The following is a 26,835-nucleotide window of genomic DNA, read 5'->3' as shown; positions in this document are numbered from 1 at the left end:
AGAAAACCCCAGCAGCCTAGAAAAAGGAGGCAAGCAGGCTGAGAAGAAGGTGTGCTCAGTGTTATTTGAGTTGTGCCAGTTATCTTCCTGCACCCACTGTGTTAAATCCCATTGTGGACACCTGGGAAAGGTAATAAAAGCTCATTTCATAAGCTGGATTTGACACTAAATTCTGTTTATTTGCTTTGTGCAGTGATACCACAGTGAAACACAGCAGAAGGAGTTGAATAAAACACAGCTCTGTTCCTCAGGCACAGATAATTAATTTGTGGAAAAATCACTCAATTTAATACATTGCTATTGAAGATGATCAAAGTCCCATTGTCCCACGGACAATCATTATTTGGAAAGGCTCCAATAAAGAAGCAGAATGCACAGATGAGTGTTTTTACCCTCCTGTCTTCCAGGGAAAAGGAGAATAGTGGGCTGATGAAGGGCTCTTCTGCCTGGGGAAGTTGTTGTAACAGAAGTTGAGCATCAAAATCCATATTTACACTGCCAGCTCCCTGCAAGGACTCCAGTATTGTGTTCTAAACTCTGGTTTAGACTCTAGTATTCTGTTCTGTTCATGGGCCTGTAACTCAGGCTTTCAGCACTCTGAAGGGACCCTAGAGGCATGTGTGTGGGGCATCTGAGCAGGAGACACATCCTGTGCTGCTATCCCAGCCTGCCTTCCCATCCTGGCACATGGGGGATGTACAGTTGGGCATTGTGGGGCACTGGAGGTGTTGCTGCCTCTCCACCGACAGAGATGTTTGCAGGAGGCACACTCAGACCCAGGAAGTGGGAAATGCTTCTGGTGTGCACCCTATGATGGGTTTGGGTTCAATGAGACCTGGGTTGCTCCACGCAGATAAAGAGATTTGGAAGGGATTTTAGGAGGTGAGTGTAACACATCATCCTCCTGCCGAAATCTGAGACCACCAGGCAGTTTGCACAGAGCACAGCTGGTTCTCAGCACTCCTTCACAACCAGCTCAGGTAGCTCTGCATCAAATTTGGGTGGGGCTGAAGTGTCCTTATGGGGACATGGGATGGGCTGCAGAGCCTCTGCTGCTTACGTGACACACGACATGGAGCATCCTCATGGCCCACATCACCTGCTAAAAATGAGACCCTCCAGCTGGTCACATCCCACATCCCCCAAGGACTCCCACAAATCATTTAAATGTGAGCCTTGATTGAGTTTTCCAGGAATGTACTGGTCATTTTGCCATGCCTGGGCATGACTCAGTTGATTGGAAGATAAACACTTTTAATGAATTACTAAGTTAACTCCTCCTCTGAACTTCTGATTTACTAAACAGGCAGTGTTGTCACAACAGCCACGTGAAATTCAGATCCATGATTAGATGGTGAGCACACATGCAAAACAGTGCTTTTTCCACAGGACAGGTACACCAAGGCAAATCTAAATAAAAAGGGTTGAACCAGTTGCCCAACAGAGAGCAGTGTTTGCTGTCTTACTTACGTGCAAGATGATGTAACAGTCTCCTTCAAAAAAAGTCCCATAAGCTTTTTCAGGTACAGGAACCATCTTCATGTTCTGTAAGGAAATCAGAGTTGGGGTCACTGCTAAAAGTGAAGAGCCAGAAGTTGGTGCGTATGAAACAGGACAGGCTGGGCTGCACAAAGCACTGAGGTGACAATCAGGGTTTGGAGGAGGAAGAATCAGGGCTGAGTTTCTGAGCTGGGAAAAGCCACTTCTGGAGGAAATATCCAAAATACTAAGGAGTGAGAATGGAGAATGATGATTTTTCTCAGAAAGACTGACAAGTATGTTTTAGTGTCCTTGCCCTTGTGCAATCCTGTAGATCTACACCTGGGGCTCAGGCTGAAATGCTCCAGAGCTTGCATTTATAGGGAATTTCCCTACAATTTTTTTTTAATTTACAAATTTTATTTAATTTCCCTACAAATTTTTTATTTGCGGGAATATTCGTGGGAACTCCCCAGGAGAGTGAGCACATCTCATCCTAGGTTTAATTTTGGGCAGTTCTTTGCTCCGTGCCTGTGAGTTTGAGGAAAACTTTCAGCACTTTGTGAGGATAACCCCTCTGTTAGGGGCTCAGGGCAACCAGCTGAGAAAAAAGAGAGCTGAGGACACTGATGGTCCCTCGCTCCTCCAGACCCTAATTGCAGATTTCCTCTGGCACAAGTGCATAATTGAGCATGCATAATTAGCCATGCCTGCCCAGCACAGGTGCCTGGCTGTGCCACCCAGCAGTCCCCACACAGCTCCTGGGCTGGAGCTGGCTCTGAGGTACCCTGAAATTAGAGCCATGCATTCTTCTGCTGGCCTGACTTGTCTCCCAGCATACCAGCCTGACCCCTGTGAACCCACACAGCTCTAATTACAGATCCTCTGAAAGCAGCTCAGCGCAGTGCTTTGCAGAGAAATGGAAAGGTGAAGGCTCTGTGATATTTGGAACATGGTTGTGACCTGCTGAATATCACTTGGAGATGTTGGAGACTCTTCCCTCTGCTCCTCTGAGGGGATTCTGCACCTCAGTCTAAACCCACTCTCATTGCAGGGGAATGTTCTGGGTGAATTGGGGCAGAAAAAGCAGAGTTGAGCAAGCTTGGGTCCAATCCAAAATCAGATACCACCACCATCAAAAAGGCAAAATCACAAGCTGCAGGGTCTCTCCTTGCAGTGACACGGAGTAGGAAAGGCAAGGAAGAAGTACAAATAGGCAGAAAGAAAGAAGTACAAATAGACTCCATGGAATGCCTTTGCTGCAAAAATCTGTGTCTTCCCCATGGCATCTGCTGGTGTGGACTAAGGATCACCCATCTTGGTGAAACAGGGAATTTCTCTGTGTTAAAACAGCCTTGCACTGATTCCAAAAAGGAGCGAGAAAAGCCTCCAGTGCTGGAGGAATTACTTCAGTCCCACCACATTCCTGTTTCCTTTGTAAACATTATCATCTCAGTTTTACAGAGCAGGAAACCAAAACAATAACATGTTGAACATTTCATGGGGAAATACTCAGTCTGTTTCCCACTCTATCTTATCTTTAGGACCCTCTTTTCCCACACAGATTACTGCAAGAATTAATCTTCCTTGAAACATAAACACACAGATGTGCAGAGGAACATGTGCCATGACTGTGACAGAGGACATGTGCCATCCCTCTTGTCCTACCTCTATGCCCCATATCTGCAGTCCCAGCTTCCTCTCGATGCTTGGGAGGTTCGTGCCACCTTCTGTCATCCTGCAGGCTGAGCTAGAAGGCAAAGGAAGAAAAAAAGTAGTAAATAATTATATAATTAGATGCAACAGTGAGTGTGCTGGTCAGCTGGGCTCCTCTTGCCATCAGAGCAGGTTTAACACAGAAAATCCACGTTTTGGTGTCTCTATATCTGCTATAAACAGTTAGGTGGGATGAACCCCCATTCCCAGGCTATCCATGCTCATGAAGGGCCAAGCAAAGTGCAGGATCCCAGCCCAGCAAAAACTGATAGGACAGTGTGGTTTGGGTGGGGCATTATTTTCCCTGGATTTGAACACATGGAAAGGATCCATTGGGGATTATTTTGCCTGGATTTGAACACATGAAAAGGATCCATTGGGGATCATTTTCCCTGGATTTGAAGAGGTGGAAAGGATCCATTGGGGATCATTTTCCCTGGATTTGAACACATGAAAAGGATCAATTGGGGATCATGTTGCCTGGATTTGAAGAGGTGGAAAGGATCCATTTGGGATCATTTTTCCTGGATTTGAACACATGGAAAGGATCCACTGGGCTGTTGGACCCGACACCAGTACTGGTTTGTTCCCACCAAGGCACGAGGGGTGGAGGAGACACAAGAGGACCTCCAGGAGTCCTGTGCCCCCCTGGGCCAGTCACTGCAAGTCAGGTCAGGTCAGGTGAGGTCTCCTGGCCTTGGGGGAGCCCAAGGAATGAATCCCTTCTACTTCAGGCCAATATTCAGCTGTAAATTCAGACAGGGATCTCAGGGCAGGGCACCATGCTCCCAGGTCCATGCAGGCACAGAGTGATCCAATTAATAACCAGAATGTCTATTTTACACAAATCTCAGCATCTCTCCAAGCTCTTCTGCCTCCATGGGGAAGAACCAGGTTTCAGATTGCCCACACAAAGGTGTCTGAGAATATTTGAGATGGTTTTTGTGTCGTCTTCCTTGTGATGGGTGGAGGTCTCCCATCCATCCTCTACCATACCCACCAGTTGTGGGGGAAAAATTCTTAGCTACGCTCCCTGATCCTACTGCCAAGATTTTTGCTCAAGAAACAACTTTAGAACCCAGCTTGTTTACAGGGCAACTTCCAGCAACAAATGAAATCCCAAAGTAATGTCCATAAAAACATGGAGTTAGATCCTATTGGAGCCAGCTCCACTGCAGCAGCCACGGGACAGGCTGTGTTTGTGCAGGGCCACAACCCACACCAGCCTTTCTGTGAGCCAGTCCTGCTCACAAATCCAGGCCCAGCCTCCAGAGAAAACACAGCTCAGTGTTGTTCTGAAGGTGGGGAAGAGCAGAGCTGTGATCCCTGCCAGAAGGTTTTTATTGCTCGCGTTACGAGCAACAAGTGCTGGTCACCCTGAAGAGGTTGAACACTCAGGAAGAGCACAAAAAATGCACAAAAAATGCCACAGGCAGGAACATTGGTCCATCCAGACATCCCAGACCCTGGCTCAGGCAGCAGGGAGGTGCAAGTGTTTCCTGGGGTGTTTTGAGCACAGCCCCAGCCCCTCTCTGCTCCCTGAGCAGGCACAGCCTGGCAGGGCTCAGCAGCAGGAGTCAGAAGTGCTCATTCCTTCCTGAACACACAAGGACCGCTGGAGACCGAGTCCATGAGGCCTCAGGAACACATTCAGCAACTTTCAGCTCCCTCTCTGGTCCTCCAGAGAGCTTCCAGGCAGGAAAACAAACAGCAAGCACAAAATAAGATATTTTTTACTTCAATTCCCAGAAAGGTGATTGACACCCACACAGATTAAAAGCCAGATCCAAGAAGATATTTCAGTGTCCACAGAGGAGACAGACCCTGCTCTAAATGGTGTCCTGACTCACCTACAGCCCTGAAGTACAGGGCTATCAGGAACTAAATAAAAAACATGGTCTTAGTTCAGATCTTTAGTTAAAAACCTCTCCTTTCTTTTAATATCATATTCAAAAGTTCCCTATCAAAGAAAAACCCAAGTGAAGCCTCCTTCTCTCAGCTACCTTTTTAATTTATTTAGGGGTTTTTCTTTCCAGCATCAAAACAGGAAGAACCTGAAACCAAAGCCAGTAAAGATAGTTCATATTTGAGGGCAGTGGAGGTTTTTAGCACTGCTGACACTTCTCCCTGTGGAAGGCAGCAGGCACCTTGCTCTCCTGCTCACAGCTCAGGAAAGCAGCAGCTGGCCAGCTGTGAGACACAGCTGGATCCCTGCTCCTCTTAGCATCCCAACCTCTCCTGGAAAAATTAAGCCAAAGGATGCTGAGATTCCTTTGGCCACAGGCAGTGCCCTCTGAGAGCCAGCAGGGCTCCACAGATCTCAAATCAAACTTAATTGACTAAAAACAAGGCTCTTGGATCTCCTTCACTCCTGGGGATCCTTTCTCCATCTGAAACCTCACAATCAGTGCTGAGTCCCCACTTTTCTGAGAAATGGTGTCCCTCCCTTCCTCCTAAGTGCTTTAGCTGGGGGAGTGTGAATCATAGACAAGGTTGGCTGTTTCTTTGGAATTTCCAGCTTCTTTCAGCCAGTGGCCAAGTTAGAAATAATAGGAATATGACTTATATAATCAAGCAGCTCATTTCATTAATGATTTAATGTGGGGTTTTAATCAGATGATCTCATAATTCAACTCCTGTCCAGACATGAAATCTGGTATTTATGGAGTGAAATCTTCCCATCTGTGCTGGAATTATGAAGGGCAGAAACTTTTAGAATTTAAAAAGGAAGAAAAAAAGGGATGTTAAGAGTCTTGGGGCATTCACTGTGGGGTTTCAACAGCAGTGTCTGGGGCAGCCCTTATCTCAGTCAAACCAGTTTTGCCCAGCATAGGTGAAATGCAAATTGGCAAGAAGTGTGAGTCAACCACCTCAGGGGCAGGAATTCACCAGGGAAAATCACTGGTTATGGAGATGGATTTGCCTCCTCGGGCAGACACAGCTCTACCTGTGAGGGGAGGAGAGAAGCAGCTCTAGCTCATCTCTCTGCCCCCACATTAATAACATGCAACTACTCAATTTCCACCTCCAGGGCCAGCCTCTCCCATTGCCACCATTTCCAGGGAAATCTTCCTCTCTGCATGGGAAAAGGAGAAAAGTTCACCCCTTGAATGTGGGCTGGGAGTGGTCACTGCGGAGCAAAGGCAGCTTCTGGCTTGGAGCTGCTCTGCTGGGTCATCCCCACTCGTAAAGGTGCTATAAATAAAATTGCAAAGGTGTCCTAGGTTGACTATATGATGCTTTTATCCCCAATCATCTTGTTCTGTTATGCTGAATAATAAGTTTTGCACCTTTAAGACGTGTTGCAGAGAGTGAAGGGGGGACAGAAGAAGCACAGTTTGCTTTCAAACACTGCACTCACTCCTCCACATTCCTGCTCCTGGGCTGTGTTGTCTGTGGATGGACAGACAGCAGGACAGAGCTCTCCTTTGCTTTTAGTTAGTTTAGCTAGCTGAGGCAAAGAAGTTCCCTGGACTGAGGTTTTTTTCCCTTTTTCCCTTTTCTTTGGCCCTGTTTAAACCTGCTCTGGCCTGAACACCCAGGGGAGCACCGGCAGCTGCACCTGAGGCCCACCGGGCCGGGCCTGGCCTGCGACATTTCCAGCACTGAGGGACTGATCAGAGACTGAGTGAGCTGAGCTGCAACCCGGGGAGGGACTTTCTCAGTTTGTCATCTTTTTGGAGCGGCAAGGGGTTTTATTGGTTAATATTGTTTAGGTTTTATTGTTTAATAAACGGTTTTTATCCACTTTTCTCCAAGGGGTAGTTTCTCCCAGACCAGTTGTGGGGAGGGGCCGATTGAATCTGCTTTCCTAGAGGAGCCCCTTTGGGGATTCTCTCCCAGATTTGCCCTGAACCAGGACAAAAGGTCAAATGCTGCTCTTGACTGAGGGCAGAGAACCTGGAAACCCAACATCAGTGGCTGGCCCTTGAGTAGATGCTACAGCCAGGGACATCTGGAGCCTCCAGAGCTAAAATCAAAGCTTTTCCTGGCACAACCCAGGCAGCAAAGCTGGTGGGTGAAGGTGGATGGGTTCCCCTTACACCCACTGGCCTTTGTGCACTGCCAAAATTGTCACTATAGGACACAAAACAACACAAGTGCACACACTGCTGCTCTCAAGGTGAAGAAAAGGGAATTTTATTTTTTGACTCCAACATTTATAGTTTTCTAAAAGTTGACAGTGGATTAGAGGGTGAAAGTGCCACCTCTACAATGACACTGGACAAACCAATAGTCCATCAAATTTTTCTTCCTCTATAAAAGAATGTAAAACAATAAGTTATTTATAAAAAGTATGTGAGACAGTTTGCTACAAGAATGTAAACATCAGAAGGCTTAGAAAATCTTAAAAAATCAGGGTGACACAAAACCACAGCAGCATTCCTGCTTGCTGAATCCAGCCCTCATCCCCTCTCCAAGCAGCACAGCACGAGGAAAAGCTTCACCTACATGACTAATTGAGTGTCAAGGTCACTCCCAAGGCTGGTTAATGATTAATGGCTGGGGTGGCAGTGCCACCATCCCTGGGTCAGCTCGGTCCATGATGGAACCCAGGCCCTGCAGGACATTGTTCCAGGCAGTCCTGGGCTGTTTGGGTGGGGAGGAAAAAGCCAGGACTCAGAAAGGGGACAGGGGAGCATTTCCAGCTCCTGAAGCACATTCTGAATTCAGGCTGGCCTGGGTTCTGGCTGTAGTCACAGTAATAAAACAGCCCCAGTGAAATGACTAATGCTCTGTACAGCTCTGGAAAAATAGGAAGCAGCTGTGGCTCCAGCCTTTCCAGGCTGAAAGGCCTAATTATTGGGAATACTTGGACTGCCATTAGATGAGGTAAAGCAGGGGCTGTTGAATTGCTTTCATTGTCTCCACTAGAGTTGGGCATCTGGGCCCAAGTAGGTGCCATTTTTTGTTTGAGGACAGTGGTTAACTCTTGTTTTGCCCAGAGGAGTGAAATTCAACACTGGAGTTCCATCCTGTGGCTCATCAGCTCCAGCTCAGGAACAGGACTGTGCAGAAGTTCAGCACTCAGCCTGGATAAGCTGTCTTTTATTTCTCTGTTGCAAGAGGAGAAAAAGCAGCTTTTATACCACAGGAAAATTATGGCTAGGGAGGGCCAGCTATGGGGCTTGTCTGTTCTCTCATGCTGTCACATTTAAAGCTGTAATACCTTCCTCCAAGCCATGCTGGATGTGCTGGAGCCTGGTAGGGAGGGCAAGGAACAGGATATGCATGGTGGGGATGGGAAAAGAGGAAAAAGCACAGCTCAGCTCATCCTCCCGCTCCAAGTCCTGTGAGATCCAGGTTCAGGAGCTCAGTGTGGCCCCCAAGCCAAGGCCAGGGCTCTGCCCAGACACGCCTGGGTGACCACAGAGAGCACTTCAGCCTTCTTGGAAAGAGCTGTTGCCTGGCAGCTAAAATTACATAAAGCAGGCCTTGAAATAAGATGCTATTTCTGATCATGGTGGGCAATCAAACATTGGAACAGCTTATTAGGGAAGCTGGCAGGCTTGGCTTTACTTAATGTCTTTGAAATGAGATGGGTGAGTGGCTGGGCTCAGCTCCTCAGGCTCTGTGGCCAGGAGCTGCTGCTCAGGTGCTGCATTTCCAGCAAGCTGCTCCTTCCCGTGGCTCTGGCAATAAAACAAATATTGGAGTGGCCCTCGTGCTTCAGCCATCTCCACTGGGCAGAAAAGATCCCCTGTCCATGCTACAGGATCATCAGGATGGATCCTGAAATGGTTTGAGACCTGAGGTGAGGCATTGGATGGGATGAGCTGAGATTGGGCTCCTCTCCTCAGGGCTGGAGATAAGAGGGGACTTCACTGGTTCAAGGGGGCAGGATTTCCCCTTTTTCCATGAACGGCTGCCAGGGATCCCCACACCAGGAGCTGCCTGACACCACAGCAGACTGGTGTTTTCTGTTCTTTTCTCCTGGGCTGGGATGCTGAGGTTAATGTGAGTGAGGATGTAAGGGCATGGGATGAAGAGAGGGTTTAATGTTAATGATGGCCTCTCAAACTGTAAGTGCTCTACAGCCCAGCAGAGGTTTCAATTCCCTCTTCAGTGAATTCAAAGGATGCAGAAAGCTGGATTCACCTAGCCAAGGAATCCCTCAGGCTCTGAAAGAGCAATAACTATTTTGCCCTGTCTGAAAAGAAGCTGACCTGTGTTTCTGGAACCCAGTTGCTCTGTCCCTTGAACCCTGGAAATTTACCCCATCTCCAACTACCAACCCACTCCCTACAAGAAACAAACCTCTGGCTCAGTGTGACTTCTTACAACTTGTGCCTTCACCTCTGGCCACTTCTGGCATCTCAGACTTAGCAGGGGATACTTGGTCATTCCCAGAAAAGCACTGAGGCTGTGAGCTTCACCTTTCAGCTCCCTGTGAGGATGGACTTTGCACTAATCCTCCAGTCCCCCCGTTGTTCCTAGCATAAAAGCAAAGAGCACAAGGAAATACCAGGCTGCTGGGAAATAGCCACCTTCCCAGCTGCACCAGCCCTCAGTCTGGATCTCATCTCCCTCTCTGAATTCCTGCTGATTTAGAAGGGAAGGCATCTCATTATTTATCTCCTCTGACTTTGACCAGTCCCTGCAGCTGCATTTGCACCTGCCCTAAATTCCAGCTCAACACCTCACTCCATCCAGGGAATGCTGTTCATCTCTCCACACCTCTCTTCATGATCCCCCTTGTCCCCCTCTGTTTATCTCACTGCTGGTGCAGTTCCAGCAGCCTGATCTTTAAGCAGATGGTCTTGGGAAACTGATTTCTAAGAGCAGATTGTTTTTTTTCCCTCAAACTGCTGCTATTTCTGAGTATCCCCTCTAAAATTTTACCAGCTGAGTGCTTGTCCTGGGAACTAAGGAGCTGCATTGTCCCAGCAAACTTCTCACAATGCTGGAACAATGCACTGACAATTAAATCAGAACTTTGACTTCAGCCCCAGCTCCCAAGTCATGTGCTCTGAGTTTCCACATTCATCAGGCTGGCTGTGGAGCCCAGAGCTCAGCTCTGGCCAAGGTGGGGCTGGCAGGGTCCCCTTGGTGTCCTACAGAAGGTCACAGCACCCACGCAGCTCCTGCTGAATTCTTTCCCAGCAAGTCCCTTCTTCCCCAGGATGTCTTGGAAAGCAGGAGGCTCTTCCAGGCAGGCAGGCAGGATCTCTGCAGGCTGAGGGCAGCCCTAAAAGACTCAAAGCTTTCCCAAGCAGCTGCAGGAAGCTCTCCCTGAGATCAAACCCTGTGACCGATAACAAACTCATTGCTGTGCAAACCCACCTCTCTGAAGATCCATGAGAAAGAAAAAAAAACAGGCACGACAAGCTGTTAAAAACTTTCTGCATTGTGCTGGTGTGCTGCCAGGTGCATTTTTTGCCAAATAATAAATTTCAGCTTGGTGCACACCTCCTTCAGAGGTATCCATTGCACCTCCAGCCCCTCTCCGTGGGGTTTGTGAGTCAGCAGCAGCACGGAGCCATCCCAAGGGAAAGGTGAGCAGGCAGCTCGCCAATTCATCAGGAACAATTCTCCCCTTTCTTTTAGCTCTTTCTCCTCATGAAAGGGAGAGATTCCTGGCTCAGGACCAGCCCTGCATCCAAAGGGGCAGGGCTTCACGCAGGAGATGGACACAGAAGGAAAGCAAAGCCATTTTAATTGCTCTTCCTGGTTTCCAGGGAAGGGGTTCAGGTTCTAACTAACTCCTAACTTACTCACCACCTCCACAAAAAAAAAGTCACCACCCTCTCCCACATCAGCATTTTAACAGAGCATTATTTAACCCCATGACTGCAGGTTAAATAAAACCAGAGCTGAGACATCAGGGAGGAGAGAAAGTGTGTTTGTTCACAAGGGAGCACCTGCTCTTCAAAAGCTTACAGGAAGGAGAAAACCTCAAAAAATTACATTTTCCCAGGTGAAACTGAGGGAAAGGCCACAGCAGCTTCCAATGCAGAGCTGGGAGTAAGGAGAGGAGAGGAGAGGGGGTTAGAGACTGGGATTTATCCACCTTCTCCTGGGTGTCAGCTGCACAAGTCTGAGGAGAGCTTCCCCTGGGTGGTTCCCCTCATCCTGGTGTTTGTTCTAGGGCAGATCCAGTGAATCCTGGCCAGGAGGGACTTGCTGTTCCCTCGGCCTAACAGGAAAACCCCTGGGGGAGAGCCCAGCTTGCCACACCTCCCTCCTGCTCCCCCAGAGTTTGGGGCTCAGTCCCATCCACTGTGCCCCAAGATTCTGCCAGCATGAACTGAGAGAAATGCCATAAATAAAATCTCCTTTGAACCCAGCTGCCAGTGCCCACCAGGCCCATCCTTCTCAAAAAACAAGTCTGAGAGTAAGGATTTTTGCTGCTGCACGTAACAGTTTTATATTTATTGTAAGAATTCACACGTGTGTATGTGTGGAAGATCAAAAGCAGCTTTTCCCTGGTGCACAGTTTAATGAGTGCACTTGAATAAGCCCTTAGGACCTTTTTTGGTGGTATGGAGCAGGGGAGATGCTCTGCCTCCACTCAGACCAGCTGGAGAACTGGTTCCAGAGCATTGGCTTCCCAGTGGAAAGTGGAAGCAGGTTTCAGTTTTGTCCCAGTTCAGATCTGCAAGCATGACATCAAGCTTGGGAAGAGAAACCCAGGACTTCCATTAAAAAACAAAAAACAAAACCAAAACCCCAAGCAGGTTTCCATTTTGGATTGCAAATGAAAAGCCCTGGACCTCAGCAGGTGCTCTGTGGGTGACTCTGCCCTTCCATCTCTGGCCCAGTGAGGTGGAAAAGGTTTATTCAGGGGGAAGTTTTGTTTCTCAAGCAGCAAAGGGGAGCTCATCCCTTGTGAGTGCTGGCTAACACAGCTCTAACTAAAGACAGCTGACCTGTGTCAGAACAGAAGGGGACCAACTAACCCAGGCCAAAATTCCACTGGGATGGGTGTTGGGCCAGGCTGTGAGTTGCCTTTTCTGAGCTTTAAGGTACAGAGTCACTCATCCTGGACAACTTTTCTCACCTGGAGCTGACATGGGGAGTTTTGTGTGAGCAGCAGGAAGGGAACCAGGCATCTGACAGCCTGGGATGGGTGGGATAGCAACAAAGGGCAGCAATTCAGGCTCTGCACACTCCCAAAGGAAAGATGGGTACCCAGACAACCTCTCTAACCCAAAAAAGAACACACACAATTTCCAGCCCTGCCTGTTTCCTACCCTGTGCAGCTGTTTTTAAAAAACAGTTTTAAATAAAGGGCCAGGCACAAACCTCTCTTTTCATCCCAGGGCATGGCAACAGGACATTTTTAGGTAGAAGAGGTCAAGTGCTGTGAATAGCTCCTTCCACAGGAGCTGCCCAGGATGGAGCCCAACCATGCAATTTAAGGTCAGTGTCACATCCCTGACGTGGATATAAGGTAATAACAAGTTCCACTGTCACTGTACCCAGCTCTGCCTCAGATAAGCCTGAAGAGGCTCAGATAAAGGCAGATAACAAATGAGAGGGTTTCTGTTACAAGCAGAGATCCTTGGAAATCAAGGCAACTGAATTGGATGCACATCACCTGATGTGCCTGGACTTTTCAGGGTGAAAGATGCCAAGGCTTTAAATGATATTCTCCCCTTAAATTACAATATCACCCCTTTCTGCAACACTTTCACACCCAGAATGGGTGGAAATACAGTAGAAATGTAAAATCATCGAGGATAAACCATAATTAGGCCCATTTGCAGGGTTGCATTGTATGGCGAGAGAGCTCATGGGAGGAGAGGTTTTACTGAGCTGTGGGAGAGTGTTTCCCTTTGTGACTGAAGGATCTGCTCCTCTGAGGGGACAACAGAGGCTGAAGAATGTATGTGAATAAACAAAGAGATATTTTGGGTGTGGTGTGGCTACCCTGGGGTCCTTCCTTGGCAAATGGACATTTCACATTGGGAAAGCCCAACCTGTGCCTTATGTCAGCCCAGTGAGAGCCTCACAAGGCTGACACAAAAATGTCCTGAAGGAGGGACCTTGAGGAGGGTCAGTGGTGGCACAAGGGCTCCCCAGGGGTGACAAAAGCGCAGCTGGGGCAGCACCAAGGTTTTGGCTGTGCCCTGAGCTCTCTTCACTGCTCCGAGCATTTCAGGGCTCTGCTTCCAAGTGGGTCACCACACATTTAACTCTGTGGAAACTGAGGGAGGGCTTTTGGTCCAGCAGGATGTGCCCAGCACAGAGCAGAGCCCCAAGCATGGGGCAGGTGTCCAAGCTCCAAGCCAGCCTCCTCCTCAGCTGGAGATGGATCACCACAGGATGGGCGCTCCATAACAGAAGAGACAACAACTTCTATGCTCAAAGTGCAGAAAAACTTGCACAGCTCTGTGGAAAAGGCCAGGAAGACACTGTGAACATCTTCAGCATCCCTGGCCATGCAAGAGCAGGGATTTATTGTCTCAACCTCAGCAGAAGATACAGGAGGAGGCAGGAGATCAGGGTGGCACTGCTCACAGCCACGGCACAAAACCTTTGCTCCCAGCTGGGAGACTTTGGCAAGTGCTGCCTCAAAGTCGTGCCTGGGAAAAAAACATCATGAGACCTCTGTGTCTGCTGGAGGAGGATAAAGGCATCCTGTTTGCGCAGGGAGGAGGAGGAGGAGGAGGAGGGGAGGCTCACCTGGCTGTGCCAGGAGGAAGGTGAGGCAATTGGGTTTTTTCTGATTTGCCTGTCCTTGCATTGCCTTCCACCTGGCATCGCGGAGGAACGGTAAAACCCCGTGGAAGAGGGAAGCCAGTGCCCTCTGATTGTCTAATCTGCACTTTGCAGGCTCTAATCAGCCCATTTCGCTCACTGTGTAAAAAGCACCGGGATGATTCACCATCCAAGCGCTGCTCTGGCGGGGCCAGTTCGCTTCAGCTGCTCTAACACTTGTTTACATCTGCGTTAGGGCAGTCTTGAATAAGCGTGAACCTCCCACAGATGCTAATTCATATCAGCTCTCCTTTGTGTTAAATATTTATGTTCCTAATAGGCACGCCTAAGAAAAATACTGGCAAGTGAGCCTGCAGCTCAACTGCATTACAACTCAATTTTATCTGAGTGCAGCTCGCATCTGGAACGAGCAGGATGAGAAAACATTCTATTTGCAGAGCACAGCAGCCTGGCCATTAGCAATCTGTCGATGAGATGACAATAAAACCCATCCATGAGAACTTCCAAAGACTTTCCGTGGCTGCCTGGACCCATAACTGCACCCCAAAGGCAGCAGGGCTTTTGGAAATCCCCACAGCAGCAAAACACAAAACAATCTAGGCCCAGACAAAGGTTATGCATGAAATCAAAGCCAGGCTGTGCAGAGGCTGAAGGAAAAGTTGTGTCCTCAGAGCTGACAGGGAGCCCGGACGGGTTCTTGGCAAGCTCAGAGCTGCTCGTTCCATCCCCAAACGATGTAAATCAGGGTGGGCTCCTTCCAGCAGACACATCCTGCTTTGTAACAGGGCAGGATCTTTATTTTTTTTTATTTTTTTAAGTATGAAGCATATTAATTTTTGTTTGTTACCATCCCACATAAAGTCATCAAACAGTTCTGGCCTTATTAAAACTGGCAGGATGCAGGAGCTCGCTTACCTTGCTGCAAAGTGCGCGCTGTCCTCGCAGGTGTCCCCTCTGCACCGAGCCCAGCGCCTCCTTCTCCCCGCCGAGCTTCAGGGCACTTTTGTTCACTGTTCTGCTACCTTGTCAGCCGGGGAACAGCACTGTTCGGAAATTCAATCCTCTACTTAACCGCAGAGACACTCCTACCCGGAGATCACACCCATTCCCAGGCTCACAGAGGGACAAAGAGGGAGCCGGTCCGGGAGAGTTTCAACCAACTCTGTTCGCATCCAATATCCCCTGCTCTGAATTCCCTGAATGGTGATTAAGTGCTGCTTTCATTAAAAACCTGTTTTGTCCAGGTTAGGAGGGCACAGGAGGGATTTTTTTCCTCTTTTCTCGGTCTCTGCAGGACAAAGCAAGGTGCGGTGCTGCTCAGTGTTAACCCTTGGGGACAAAGAGTTCCAGCTCCGCTCTCTGGTTCTGACTGTCCCCAAAATTCTGAATTCTGAAGTCCCGAATTTTGGCAAAGCTGTTCCAAGGGGAAAAGTGCTCGGGGAAGATCTCTGCTCTTCTTCTCCCTGCAAGGCCGAGCTGGGTGAGGATTGCCCCCAGGTTTAGGGGTGTAACAGAGCACTGGAGTGTTTAACTGGGCTGCCCTCCCAGGAGAGCAGTAATGATCAACCAGGCAGCCCCAGCAGGGTTTGCTGAGCCACCTTCAGCAGCACAAAGCTCTGTGTGTGGACACTTACAGCTCATTGCTGAAAAAAAAAAATTACCTGTGAAGGATGGCTGTAATATCATAGCCACTGGCTGGGGATGAGCTGAGGAAAAACCATCTCCTGGCATTCCCAGCTGCTCCTGCCTGCCGTGTGCTGGGTGCTGCTGATGGAGGAACATCCCTGTCTGGAGAAGGAACCATGTGGTACCTTGTCATCAGCCACCAGCTCTGCTTTGGGGGCACCCAGGGCTGTGTCCAGGAAATATCTGAGGATGGAGACCTTTGGGACACCCAGGGCTGTGTCCAGCTGTGTTCTGCACACCTCTGAGCATGGAGAATTTTGAGGCACCCAGGGTTGTGTCCAGCTGTGCTCTGCACATCTCTGAGCATGGAGAATTTTGGGGGATCCCAGGCTGTGTCAAGCTGTGCTCTGCACACCTCTGAGCATGGAGAATTTTGGGGCACCCAGGGCTGTGTCAAGCTATGCTCTGCACACCTCTGAGCATGGAGAATTTCAGGGGATCCCAGGCCATGTCAAGCTGTGCTCTGCACACCTCTGAACATGGAGAATTTTGGGGCACCCAGGGCTGTGTCCAGCTGTGCTCTGCACATCTCTGAGCATGGAGAATTTTGGGGCACCCAGGGCTGTGTCCAGCTGTGTCCTGCACATCTCTGAGGATGGAAACTACACACAACCTCTCAGGACTGGCAGCTGTCCAAGGCCTTCCCTTCAGATACATTTTTCCCTTGTCACTTCCTTAATTTTCTAGATTAGCCCCCACAATCTGAAAATAAATATGAATCAGCTAAACCAGGTGGCTGAAGAGCTTTAAACCACAGTTCCCACACAGGTCCCATCCACTGGCCACTGTCAGACCTCAGGGAGCTGTAGTGGGAGGAGTGCCCAAAATACCAGTGACACTGCCTGCAGCCTGGTGTGCCACTGACCACAGAGAGCTGCAAACCAAGGTGTGGCTGGACCTGCTTGTTCAGCCTGGGTGTGCCCATTTCTGAGAGGATCACTGCAGAGGTCTCAGTTTCACGGTTTAAGATGCAAAACCAATTCCTCACAAGTGATTTCTCCCTTTATGTCTGCAGGCTATAGCTCATAAACCTGCAATAGCCTTCACCTTTCATTTTTCATTGTTTTCATGTCATTCTTTTCATTTCACCATGCTGAGAGTGTTTGTCTGCTGCAGGGGACAGAGGAACAAGGTTTTGTGTTTCCTCCAGTCCACAGAGGATGGGAACCTGAAGCAGGGTCTGCTTTTATCTTTGGAGCCCACCCTAAGCCCAGAGCTGTCCCAGCAGTGAGATCACACACCAGCAGATCTGATGGAATGGCGGTATTGTGTCCCTTGCTCTGTCCCTGTGAGCTCTGACTGCAGTTTTTGCAGAGGGATGCACAGCAGCATGTTTTCCAAAATTACATTCGGGAGAACAGAGGATGGGGACCTGAAGCAGGCTCTGCTTTCATCTTTGGAGTCCACCCAGTGCTGGCCCAGTAGTGAGAGTCGCACACCAGCAGATCTGGTGGGAGGTGTTGGAAGGTGGGGTGAAATCACCTGGAATCTTGGAGGATCAGCACCAAATCCTGGTGTTTTCCCATTCCCTTTTTGCCTCATGGACTCATTCAGAACCAAGGATTTCATTAACACTTGTGTATTTGGGTGAATTTTTGGTGCTGATGTAAATCAAGGCACTTCCATGGCTGTGACTACACAAATTTGAGCTCTGGGATGGAATTTTCATTGCTATACCCAGAGCTTTGCTAATGCACTTCAGGCTCCCACACAGGTGATGCCTGAGCTGCCTGCCCTCTCCTCCTCTCCATTAGTGCCACAGTGAAAAAGCACTAAATTATCCTGGTGAGCTTTTAAGGAGCCCAGCTCTGCAGAAATATGTGCAAAGTTTAGAACAGTCAATGCCAAGGGAAAAAAATAAAGATCTTCATCATAAAACGTGGGCTCATTTAGGGCTGAGCTGTAGGCACTTTTGCTTCCTGCTAATTCTGGTCATGCCATGGGGTTATAGAGCAGAAAACATTATTTCCAAGCAGTTTAACTCAGTAGTGGTGGAAAACAGCCTAGCCTGACTTTCAGAACTGAAACATGATCTGAGATGTCCCTGTCCAGCTGTGCTCAACCTGCTGCTCTTGTGTCCTGGCCCTAATCCTGGCCCTGCTATTCCCAGAGCTCACAGACCTTGTGGTTTGGGGTTTTTCTGTGCTTGCAGGTGGCAGATGAGGCTGTTGGCAGTGTCCCAGTGCAAGCCCAGGACACTGAGAGCATTGTCCCAGGTCCATGCTGGGGTAAATCAGAGGGAGGAAGAGAGCAGAGCTGCAAGCTCAGGGTCTGGCAGCAGAATGGGCCAACATCTGCCTCAGCCTGGGCCATCCCACCTTCCTGTGCACAAGGGTGACCTTGTGCATGGGGGAACAGGCTCTGCCAAGGATGTGTTTGCAAAGTGACACCTCCCAAAGGTATTTCCAGCCTGCTGCTGGGTTGGAGCTCTGGGAGGAAGAGGGAAGGGCCAAGCCCTGCCATGAGATAACACAGCAGGGGCCTCCTGCCTTGGGAAAGCAAAGGAAGGAGTTAAAAAAACCTCACAAGCTGCTCAAAACACCATCAGTAGAGGTTAAACACCCTGACCTGTAACAGCAAAAGCACTGCATGAATTTCTGAGAAGCTTTCAGGAGAGCTTTCCTCGACCTACCACTCAACCAAGAGACATTTCCCTGCAATTCCCTCATGTAGCCTCACTCAAACTCCTCTCTGCCCTAAAAAATCATAATGTCCACATGAAAATCTGCACAGTGCCTCTTACAGGTGTAATAGCTGATCTGAAAGAGTAGGATTGGGTTATAACCTTCTGCTCCTTCACCTCCTGTGCCCCTGGGTGTGGGGGAAAAGCTGAGAAGGCAATTCAAATGCTTGTGTGGTGACTGCCAGATCATGTCTCAGATGAGACCTTATCACTCCCTGCAGCTCCCTGACAGGAGCTGGGCTTGGTCTCCTCTCCCAGGTAACAAAAGCAAAGAGGAAGTGGCTCCAAGTTGTGCCAAAGGAGGTTCAGTTGGATATTAGGAAAAAAATTTCTTCCCCACAAGGGTTATCAGGCATTGGAAAGGCTGAGCAGGGAAGTGGTGGAGTCACCATCCTTGAAGGGATTTAAAAGATTGAGATGTGGCACTTGGGGACAGGGTTTAGTGGTGGCCTTGGCAGTGCTGGGTGTGACCGTGTTCACAGGGGTTCTTGGATGAGGGAAGAGATCAGGATCTGACTCCATGTTTCAGAAGGCTTGATTTTTATTTTATGATATATATTACATTAAAACTATACTAAAAGAATAGAAGAAAGGATTTCCTCAGAAGGCTGGCTAAGAATAGAATAAGAAAGAATGATAACAAAGGCTTGTGTCTCGGCTCTCTGTCCAAGCCAGCTGACTGTGATTGGCCATTAATTAGAAGCAACCACATGAGACCAATCACAGATGCACCTGTTGCATTCCACAGCAGCAGATAATCAATGTTTACATTTTGTTCCTGAGGCCTCCCAGCTTCTCAGGAGGAAAAATCCTAAGGACAGGATTTTCCATAAAAGATGTTTGTGACAGCTGGGTTTACAGCTGGACTTGATTTTTGGGTCTTTTTCCAACCTAAATGATCCTAAGTTATTCTGGAGCTCCCTGACTGTCCTGGAACTGTCCTGCTGGATGGACCTTGGCAGGGCAGGAGAAAATTTTTTATAGATAAGGAACAATTAACAACCTTGAGACCAAGAAATGAAGAGTTCTGACTCCTTCTTCGACCGCAGGGCTGGGAAAAGAGACTTTCTAACATATCTTGGGGTCACTCTGACAAGCTAAAGATCCCAACACCCTGGCTGCCTTCCAGCCCTAGGAGGAATGCAGCAAACAGGCCCCAGGCCAGATCTGAATGTGTTCACCCTGCTGTTTTATCTGAGGAAACTTCCAGAAGCACCCAAATCCCCAAGACCCATCACCCCTTGCTGCTGTCAAACCCTGCTCCTAATGCTGATGGGCACAATTTGTTCTTTGGGTAATCTCACTGTCTGCAAAGATGGAGGAGGTTTGTGCTGGGAAAAACTTGGTATTGCTGCTGCAGAAAAGGAGCCAGCTTTTCCAGAATGCCAAGAAGCTTTAGGGAAGTGATGGTGGCAGTGAAGATTCAGCAGGAGCTGATCCTTTAGGGAAAGGGATGGAGTGTGAGAGGATGAGTTTGATGGCAGCTTCATAGAGTAACCATGGGGAACAATGTGCAGGAAAACAAAGCTGGGCTCTTCCTGGTCCTGGTCCAGAGGGTTTTCCTCAGTTGTACTCAAGCCACAACTGGCTGAGCCATTTGGACTATCACCTGCTGATTCTTGATATTAAATTGCAATCTTCTAGAGACCTTAAATCCTGATTCAGGACTTAATCCCAGGTAAGGCATTGTGGGAGCTTTGCACTGAGATGTTTTCCTGTCCCAAGAAGGCAGCAGGGATTATTGCTTGATATTCTCATCCCTGACAGGGATGACAGCAAGGAGGCAGCACAGGATGCACGCAGAGGTTTTCCAGCCAGGACCACTGTCAGGAACTGGGTAATAAAAGCAAAAAACCAAACCCAGATTGTAGTGTTGCTTGCAGGGATCCCAGGACGAGGGAAGAGATGAGAATCTTGACTCCATGTTTCATAAGGCTGATTTATTATTTTATTATATATATTATATTGAAGGAAAATTATAGACTAACACTATGCTAAAAGAATAGAAGAAAGGATTTCATCAGGAGGCTAGCAAGGAATAGAAAGGAGTGATAATAAAATCTTGTGACTGAGCAGAGAGTCTGAGACAGCTGGACTGTGATTGTCCATTAAATAAAAACAACCACATGAGATTAATTAAAGGTGAACCTGTTGCATTCTACAGCAGCAGATAAATATTTACATTTCATTTCTGAGGCCTCTCAGCTTCTTAGGAGAAAAAATCTTAGCAAAGGATTTTTCAGAAAATATATCTGTGACCCCCAGATCACCCAAACACGAGCCTGGCAACTTGGTAACGGTACCCAGCCTCCTCCTGATCATCCTGTCACTGCCCTGTCCCTCAGCCACAGAATCAATGAGGCTGGAAAAGCCCTCTCAGATCACTGAGCCCAGCACTGCCAGGTCCTGCACTAAACCCTGTCCCCAAGTGCCACATCCAGGTGGTTTTTGGACATTTCTAGGGATGATGACTGCACCATTTCCCTGGGTGCCAATGCCTGACCACCCTTTCAGCCCCAGTGTGGATTAGATGTTTCCCTCTGAGCAATGTGTGCACCTTGAAGAGGGAGACAGTGGGAGAGGAAGACAAAAAAGCAGAGAGGATCAGGAAAAACCAACACTCCTGCAAAGAGAACAGTTTTGCAAATCGCTGTAGGGATGGTTTAGGAGTTACACAAAACCTCAGGGGCTCTCTCACAGCCCTAATGAAAACCTTATGAAACCCAGCAAATTCCAGCACACTTTGGTCAGGGTCATGAAGCAGAGCCTCTGCATTTCCAGCTGGATCCAGCAGAAAGGATTTCACAGGCAGGGGAGGCTCAGCCCCAGCGCTGGTTAATGGGTGTGGGAGCCTGGCAAAGGTCATCCCATGGCATCCTGGGCAGGAGGAAATCATTGTGCTGGGACAGGGACAACCCCTGAGGTCCAGGATCCTTGGAACTGTCCTTTCATGGGAATCACACCACGAGCAAGCAAGATGAGGGATTAATACCTTGTTCTGACATGGGAGGTGAGGCAAACAGAGGTTATTTATGGCCTTTGGACAGGATTACCTGGGATGTCCATGCAGGAAGCAGAAAGTTGGCTCAGTTTCCCTGCAGGAGAGGTAGCCTGGGTTTCTCCCCTGCAGAGTACAAGGCTGCTCCTTTAGCACTGATAATCCAAGTGGGTTTTAATCCCAGTGGTTTTACCGTGGGTCAGGATCACTGGATGCTGAGGTAGCTGTGGAACATGTCGGCTTCACTGGTGCAGGCAGCTGGAGCTCTCACCCTCACTGTTAATTTCCTTTTTTCTTATTTCACTTTTTCCTCAGGCAGACCAGAAGTTTTCACAACTGTGGGAAACCTGGTTGCTCCTGTTGGAGGCCATACCCGAGTGCCCACAAAATAACCTCACCCTCCCTGGCGAACTTAATTTTTAACCTGTCTCATTTCAGTGGCCAGGCTGCACGTGTGGGTACAGAAAGTCACTGTGTGCTTGGGTATGGGATGGGGGGAAATCCTGAGCCCTGCCTTTACCAGGGCCCACCAGCCTCTCCCAGGAAATTGTGAGGAGCACAGCACTGTGGAGAGCATAGGGGACGTCCTTTTCCTGTGTCAGGTGGGAATTGTGCCCTGGGAGAGAATCTGGATTTTTCTTAGGGACTTTTGAGTTTGTTCCCCAAAACACAGCAGAGATTTCTCCAGGACAGGTAGTTTGGCAGCTGAGTTGAGTTCATCACTGCCCGTGTTCACATCTGCTAGCAGAGCTCATGAATCCAGCTCTGAGGAGGGGCAGGAGTGTGAGGACTGTGGGAGTGATGGGGGTAGGGTGGTGGGGATGGATGGAGATGAGAGATCTCTGCAGCCAGGGCTTGGAATTGTGGTTTATTGCCAAGGGCCTGGGTGCAGGGCCCTGCTGGGAGCTGCCAGCCACAGCTCGGAACAGGTCCCAAAGTAAAGAGAGAGAAGGCAAGAGTGTGGTAAAGAGGATGAGAGAGTAAAAGAGAGGATAAGAGAGGGAGGAAAAGAGGATAAGAGGGCTAGGTTCCCATTACAATACCATAAATCTTCTTCTGTGCTGAATATTCTAATTTTCACTAACCAATCTAGTACAAGATACAAATCCTACAGCATTTACATACAGCCTATAAGAATCATTATATTACCATACTATGTTACATTTTAAACCCTAAAATCTCCCCTTTGGGCCCCTTCTGCCAAGCTGTAGGGTCTGCTCTGACCCTTGGGCCTGTCTGCAAGCAGAGGGTGTTGTTTCATCAACAGGGGATCACCTTCAGCTGGCCACACCATTGTTTTCCAGTTGTTCAGTAACTGAGGTATCTCAGAGCTTGCTTTCATTTCAATCTCGCTTATAGTTTCCATATTCTCAAAATCTTTTGCCAGGCAATCATATTTATAAGGCTTTCCTGTTTCATCTTCCCCAACAGAGGACAAACCCTGCAAGCTCCTGAGCCCAGAACCTGCAGGCAGAGCTGAGGTTGTGCCAGGGGACAGAGGGTGGCCAGGGCTGGGGCTGCCCGGGTGGAGCCATTGTCTGCAGGAATGCAGCCCTGCCTGTGCCAACCAGGAAGGAGCAGCAAAAATCCACCACCCACCCCTAAAGGCTGGGAAAATGCCGCCCTCCTGTCACCCCTCCCTGCTTTGTGCAGTCCCCAGGGGTGCAGTCAGTGCCTGATGTCCTTCCTTGGCCCATTACCCCCCGTGTCAGGTGTTGGTCACATCAGGATGCAGGGAGGAGCTCTGCCACCCCTGCTGCCAGCACCAGAGGGGGGATGATCCCCACCACAGCCTGCAGCAGCTGATGGATGAGCAGCAGGAACCCCACCAGGTGCTGGAAACACCTCCCTGTGCACTTCTGCATCACCATCTCCACCTCCTTCTTGTAGATCAGCCCAAGGAGCACAAACTGGGAGGGCTGGGACCACAGAACTTTTCAAAAATGGAAGATAGAACAGTTAAGGCTGGAAATGACTTCTAAAAAATGGAAGATAGAACAATTAAGACTGGAAAAGACTTCCAAGGTCATCCAGTCCAACCATTAAGCCAGCACTGCCACGTTTACCACCAAACCATACCCCCCAAGATGAAGTGCAAGTCTGATTTTATTATTACAGCTTTTCAATGAGTGAAGAACTCAAGCAGCCATTCTTTGGGCAACGTCACAGTCTATATACTTCAGCTGCCTTGTCAGAAATGATCTCCAGAGTCCAGACCAGAGCTGAACCCCCAGCTCTGTGTCCCCTGTCCCCTCTGGGCCACACCTGCTGTGCTGCATGTGGAGATAAAAGGCCAGCACAGCCTTGGGTGCCAGCAAGGATTGGTGTGAAAAATGCCAATCACTTGTTTTTAAAATTGTAAAAGTTTAATAGTAATAAAATGCTTATAAAAATAGTAATACAATTAGAGTAATAATAATTTGGACAATTCGAATTAGGACAATATGAGACAACAGAAACAAAGAGTTATGGATGTCCAGGTACCTTTTTCTGGGCAGCACAAGCCTGAAAAAGGACCCACGTTAACAGAGGATTAACCCTTAAAAACAATAACCTGTTGCATATTCATACACCTCATACATGATGCATAAATTCCATTCAAACGCAGGATTCTGTCTGGTCAAAGTCAACTCCTTCCTCTGAATCCAACAGTGCCTTTGAGGTGGGAAGAAGTTCATTTCTTCTGATAAGGGGGCAATAAATTCTCTTTCTCTGAAAGATTTGGGTGTCCTGTGGCTGCTATCTCACTGGGAGTCCTTTCTTTAAAAAAAGTACCCTATATAGCATTGTTTCTATTTTAACATTTTTTATAATCTAAAACTGTATTTAACACACTTACTTAAGAGAATTAATACAGCATTACTTTCTAACAGAACACACATGATATTCGTTTTAATATTTGCAAAAAGCCAATCATAAAATACACATTCTTCACAATTGGTGTCCCCCAGCCACCCCCAACCTGTCCATGACAGGCTGGTGAGGAGCAGGATGCTGCCTGAAACCCTCTGTTTTTTTTTCATTTTCATTGCCACAAGGCTGATACACCCAGTGCTTCCCAGGAGCCTTTTGGGGTTATTCCATGAGAATAACTGGAATATGCACACAAGCAGCTCAGAGCTTTTCCCAGGAAGTTCTGGTTCCTGTGTTTGAACCCCAAACAAGAAGCTCACGTTACTTCCCTGAGGGACTCCCTCTAACACAAGTGAGAGGTTGTTCTTGGGGCATCCCTGTGCCACACCCCAGCAGGAACTGGCTGGATTCTTGTGTCTCCTTTTGACTTTTCCAGGCTCTTCTGGACAGCAGCACTCACTCAAGGGCAGGGTTATCTCACCTATTTTTGGCACTAGAGGAAAGCATGAGAATTGCAGAATTTACCTCTCCTTACACCCAGGGCTTGGCTGATTTGGATGAACACATTACCCACTGGAGCAGAGGGGCACCAGCACGCAACACAACACAACACAACACAACACAACCCAACACAACCCAACACAACACAACACAACACAACACAACACAACACAACACAACACAACACAACATGCCAGGCAATCTTGGGGACAGGCAGAGATGGCACCTGTGACATCCCCACACACCTGGGGGCATCAATGTGCTCTGGCACTGGGCCCTCTCCTGTGTCTGCTCGGGCATCACTCCCTCTGCAAGCAGGGAGGAGGAGCAGGGAGAGGAGGGTGGCACCAAGGCTCAGCAGCCAGGTGTGAAAAACATCAATCACTTGTTTTTAAAATTTTAAAAGTTTAATAGTAATAAAATGGTTATAAAAATAGTAATACAATCAGAGTAATAATAATTTGGACTATTTGGATTAGGACAATATGAGACAAATACAAAGAGTTACAGACATCCGGGTACCTTTTCTGGGCAGCACAAGCCTGAAAAAGGACCCACGTTAACAAAGGATTAACCCTTAAAAACAATAACCTGTTGCATATTCATACGCCTCATGCTATCTCGCTGTGAGTCCTTTCTTTAAAAAAAGTATCCTACATAGCATAGTTTCTATTTTAACATTTTTTATAACATAAAACTATATTTAACACAGTACTTAAGAGAATTAATACAGCATTACTTTCTAACACAACACATATAATATTAATTTTAATATTTGCAAAAAGCCAATCATAAAATACACATTTTTCACACAGGGGAGGAGGGAAGGGCAGGGCACTCACACCTGAGCAGCAGTGCTGGCCCTTGAGGCAGATCTGTTTGGGTTTGGGAGGTTTTCTGTCCTCAGCAAGGATCTGGGTGAGGCTGAAGATCAGAACAAGAGTGGGACTCGAGTTCTCTTTGCTGAGAGATTTCCTGGGCAGGATTTCTCCAGACTTTCTCTCCACATTCCTCATGCACAGAGACCCAGCAGCTCCAGAGGAGGATTTGGGGAGAGGCCCCAGGGCTGCATTCCCGTGCTGGGGGTGAATCATTCTGCAGCCCCGCAAGGAAGGAGCTCGGCTCTGGGGCACTGCGGGCCAGGGAGGGGCTGGAACAGGCCGGACTGGTTTGGGAGCTGCGGGCAGCTCAGGGAGGGGAGAGGAAGCGCTGAGCATGGAGTGTGTGTGCACAGCCCTGCTGCAGCCTCTGCTCCCTGCCAGGAACTGCAGGGACACAGGGACTGAGGAACTGCGGGGATTGGGGAACACAGGGACACAGGGATTTGGGAACTGCAGGGACACGGATTGGGGAACAAAGGGATTGGGGAATACAGGGATTGGGGAACACAGGGATTGGGGAACTGAAGGGACACAGTGATTGGGGAACACAGGGATTGGGGAACACAGGGACACAGGGATTGGGGAACACAGGGATTGGGGAACTGAAGGGACACAGGGATTGGGGAACACAGGGATTGGGGAACACAGGGACACAGGGATTGGGGAACACAGGGATTGGGGAACTGAAGGGACATAGGGATTGGGGAACACAGGGATTGGGGAACACAGGGACACAGGGATTGGGGAACTGCAGGGACACAGGGATTGGGGAACACGGACACAGGGATTGGGGAACTCAGGGACAAAGGGATTTGGGAACACAGGGAGTGGGGAACTGCAGGGAACACAGGGATTGGGGAACTGCAGGGACACAGGGAATGGGGAACAAAGGGATTGGGAAACAACGGGATTGGGGAACTGCAGGGACACACAGATTGAGGAACTGCAGGGACACAGGGATTGGGGAACTGCAGAGACACAGGGATTTGGGAACAAAGGGATTGGGGAACTCAGGGATTGGGGAACTGCAGGGACACAGGGATTGGGGAACAAAGGGATTTGGGAACAAAGGGATTAGGGAACTGCAGGGACACAGGGATTGGGGAACACAGGGACTGGGGAACTGCATGGATACACAGATTGAGGAACTGCAGGGACAAAGGGATTGGGGAACTGCAGGGACACAGGGATTGGGGAACAAAAGGATTGGGAAATTGAGGGAACACAGGGATTGGGGAACTTCAGGGGACATAGGGATTGGTGAAATCAGGGGACAAAGGGATTGAAGACCTGCAGAGACACAGGGATTGGGGAACTGCAGGGACACAGGGATTGGGCAGCTGCAGGGAACACGGGATTGCTGCTCGGAAACC

The 26,835-nt window shown here is 48.6% G+C and overlaps 1 protein-coding gene across 1 annotated transcript in view; it reads right to left on the bottom strand.

The window, feature by feature from the left end:
• VILL (villin like) overlaps window positions 1–15,347 on the bottom strand; it is a 37,291-nt gene extending 21,944 nt beyond the window's left edge. The window contains exons 1-3 of the mRNA XM_063176219.1: window positions 14,776–15,347; window positions 3,148–3,229; window positions 1,471–1,545 (exon numbers count right to left, since the gene is read on the bottom strand). Coding sequence (XP_063032289.1) covers window positions 1,471–1,545; window positions 3,148–3,216 — 144 coding nt within the window. The 5' untranslated portion in view covers window positions 3,217–3,229; window positions 14,776–15,347. The remainder of the gene's footprint in view (window positions 1–1,470; window positions 1,546–3,147; window positions 3,230–14,775) is intronic.
• Between the last annotated feature and the right edge of the window lie 11,488 nt (window positions 15,348–26,835).

The sequence above is a fragment of the Melospiza melodia genome, chromosome 1, assembly GCF_035770615.1.
Source record: "Melospiza melodia melodia isolate bMelMel2 chromosome 1, bMelMel2.pri, whole genome shotgun sequence".
Classification (NCBI taxonomy): Eukaryota; Metazoa; Chordata; class Aves; order Passeriformes; family Passerellidae; genus Melospiza; species Melospiza melodia.
The sequence above is the reverse complement of the archived record's forward strand: the minus strand, read 5'-3'. Positions and strand labels throughout refer to the sequence as shown.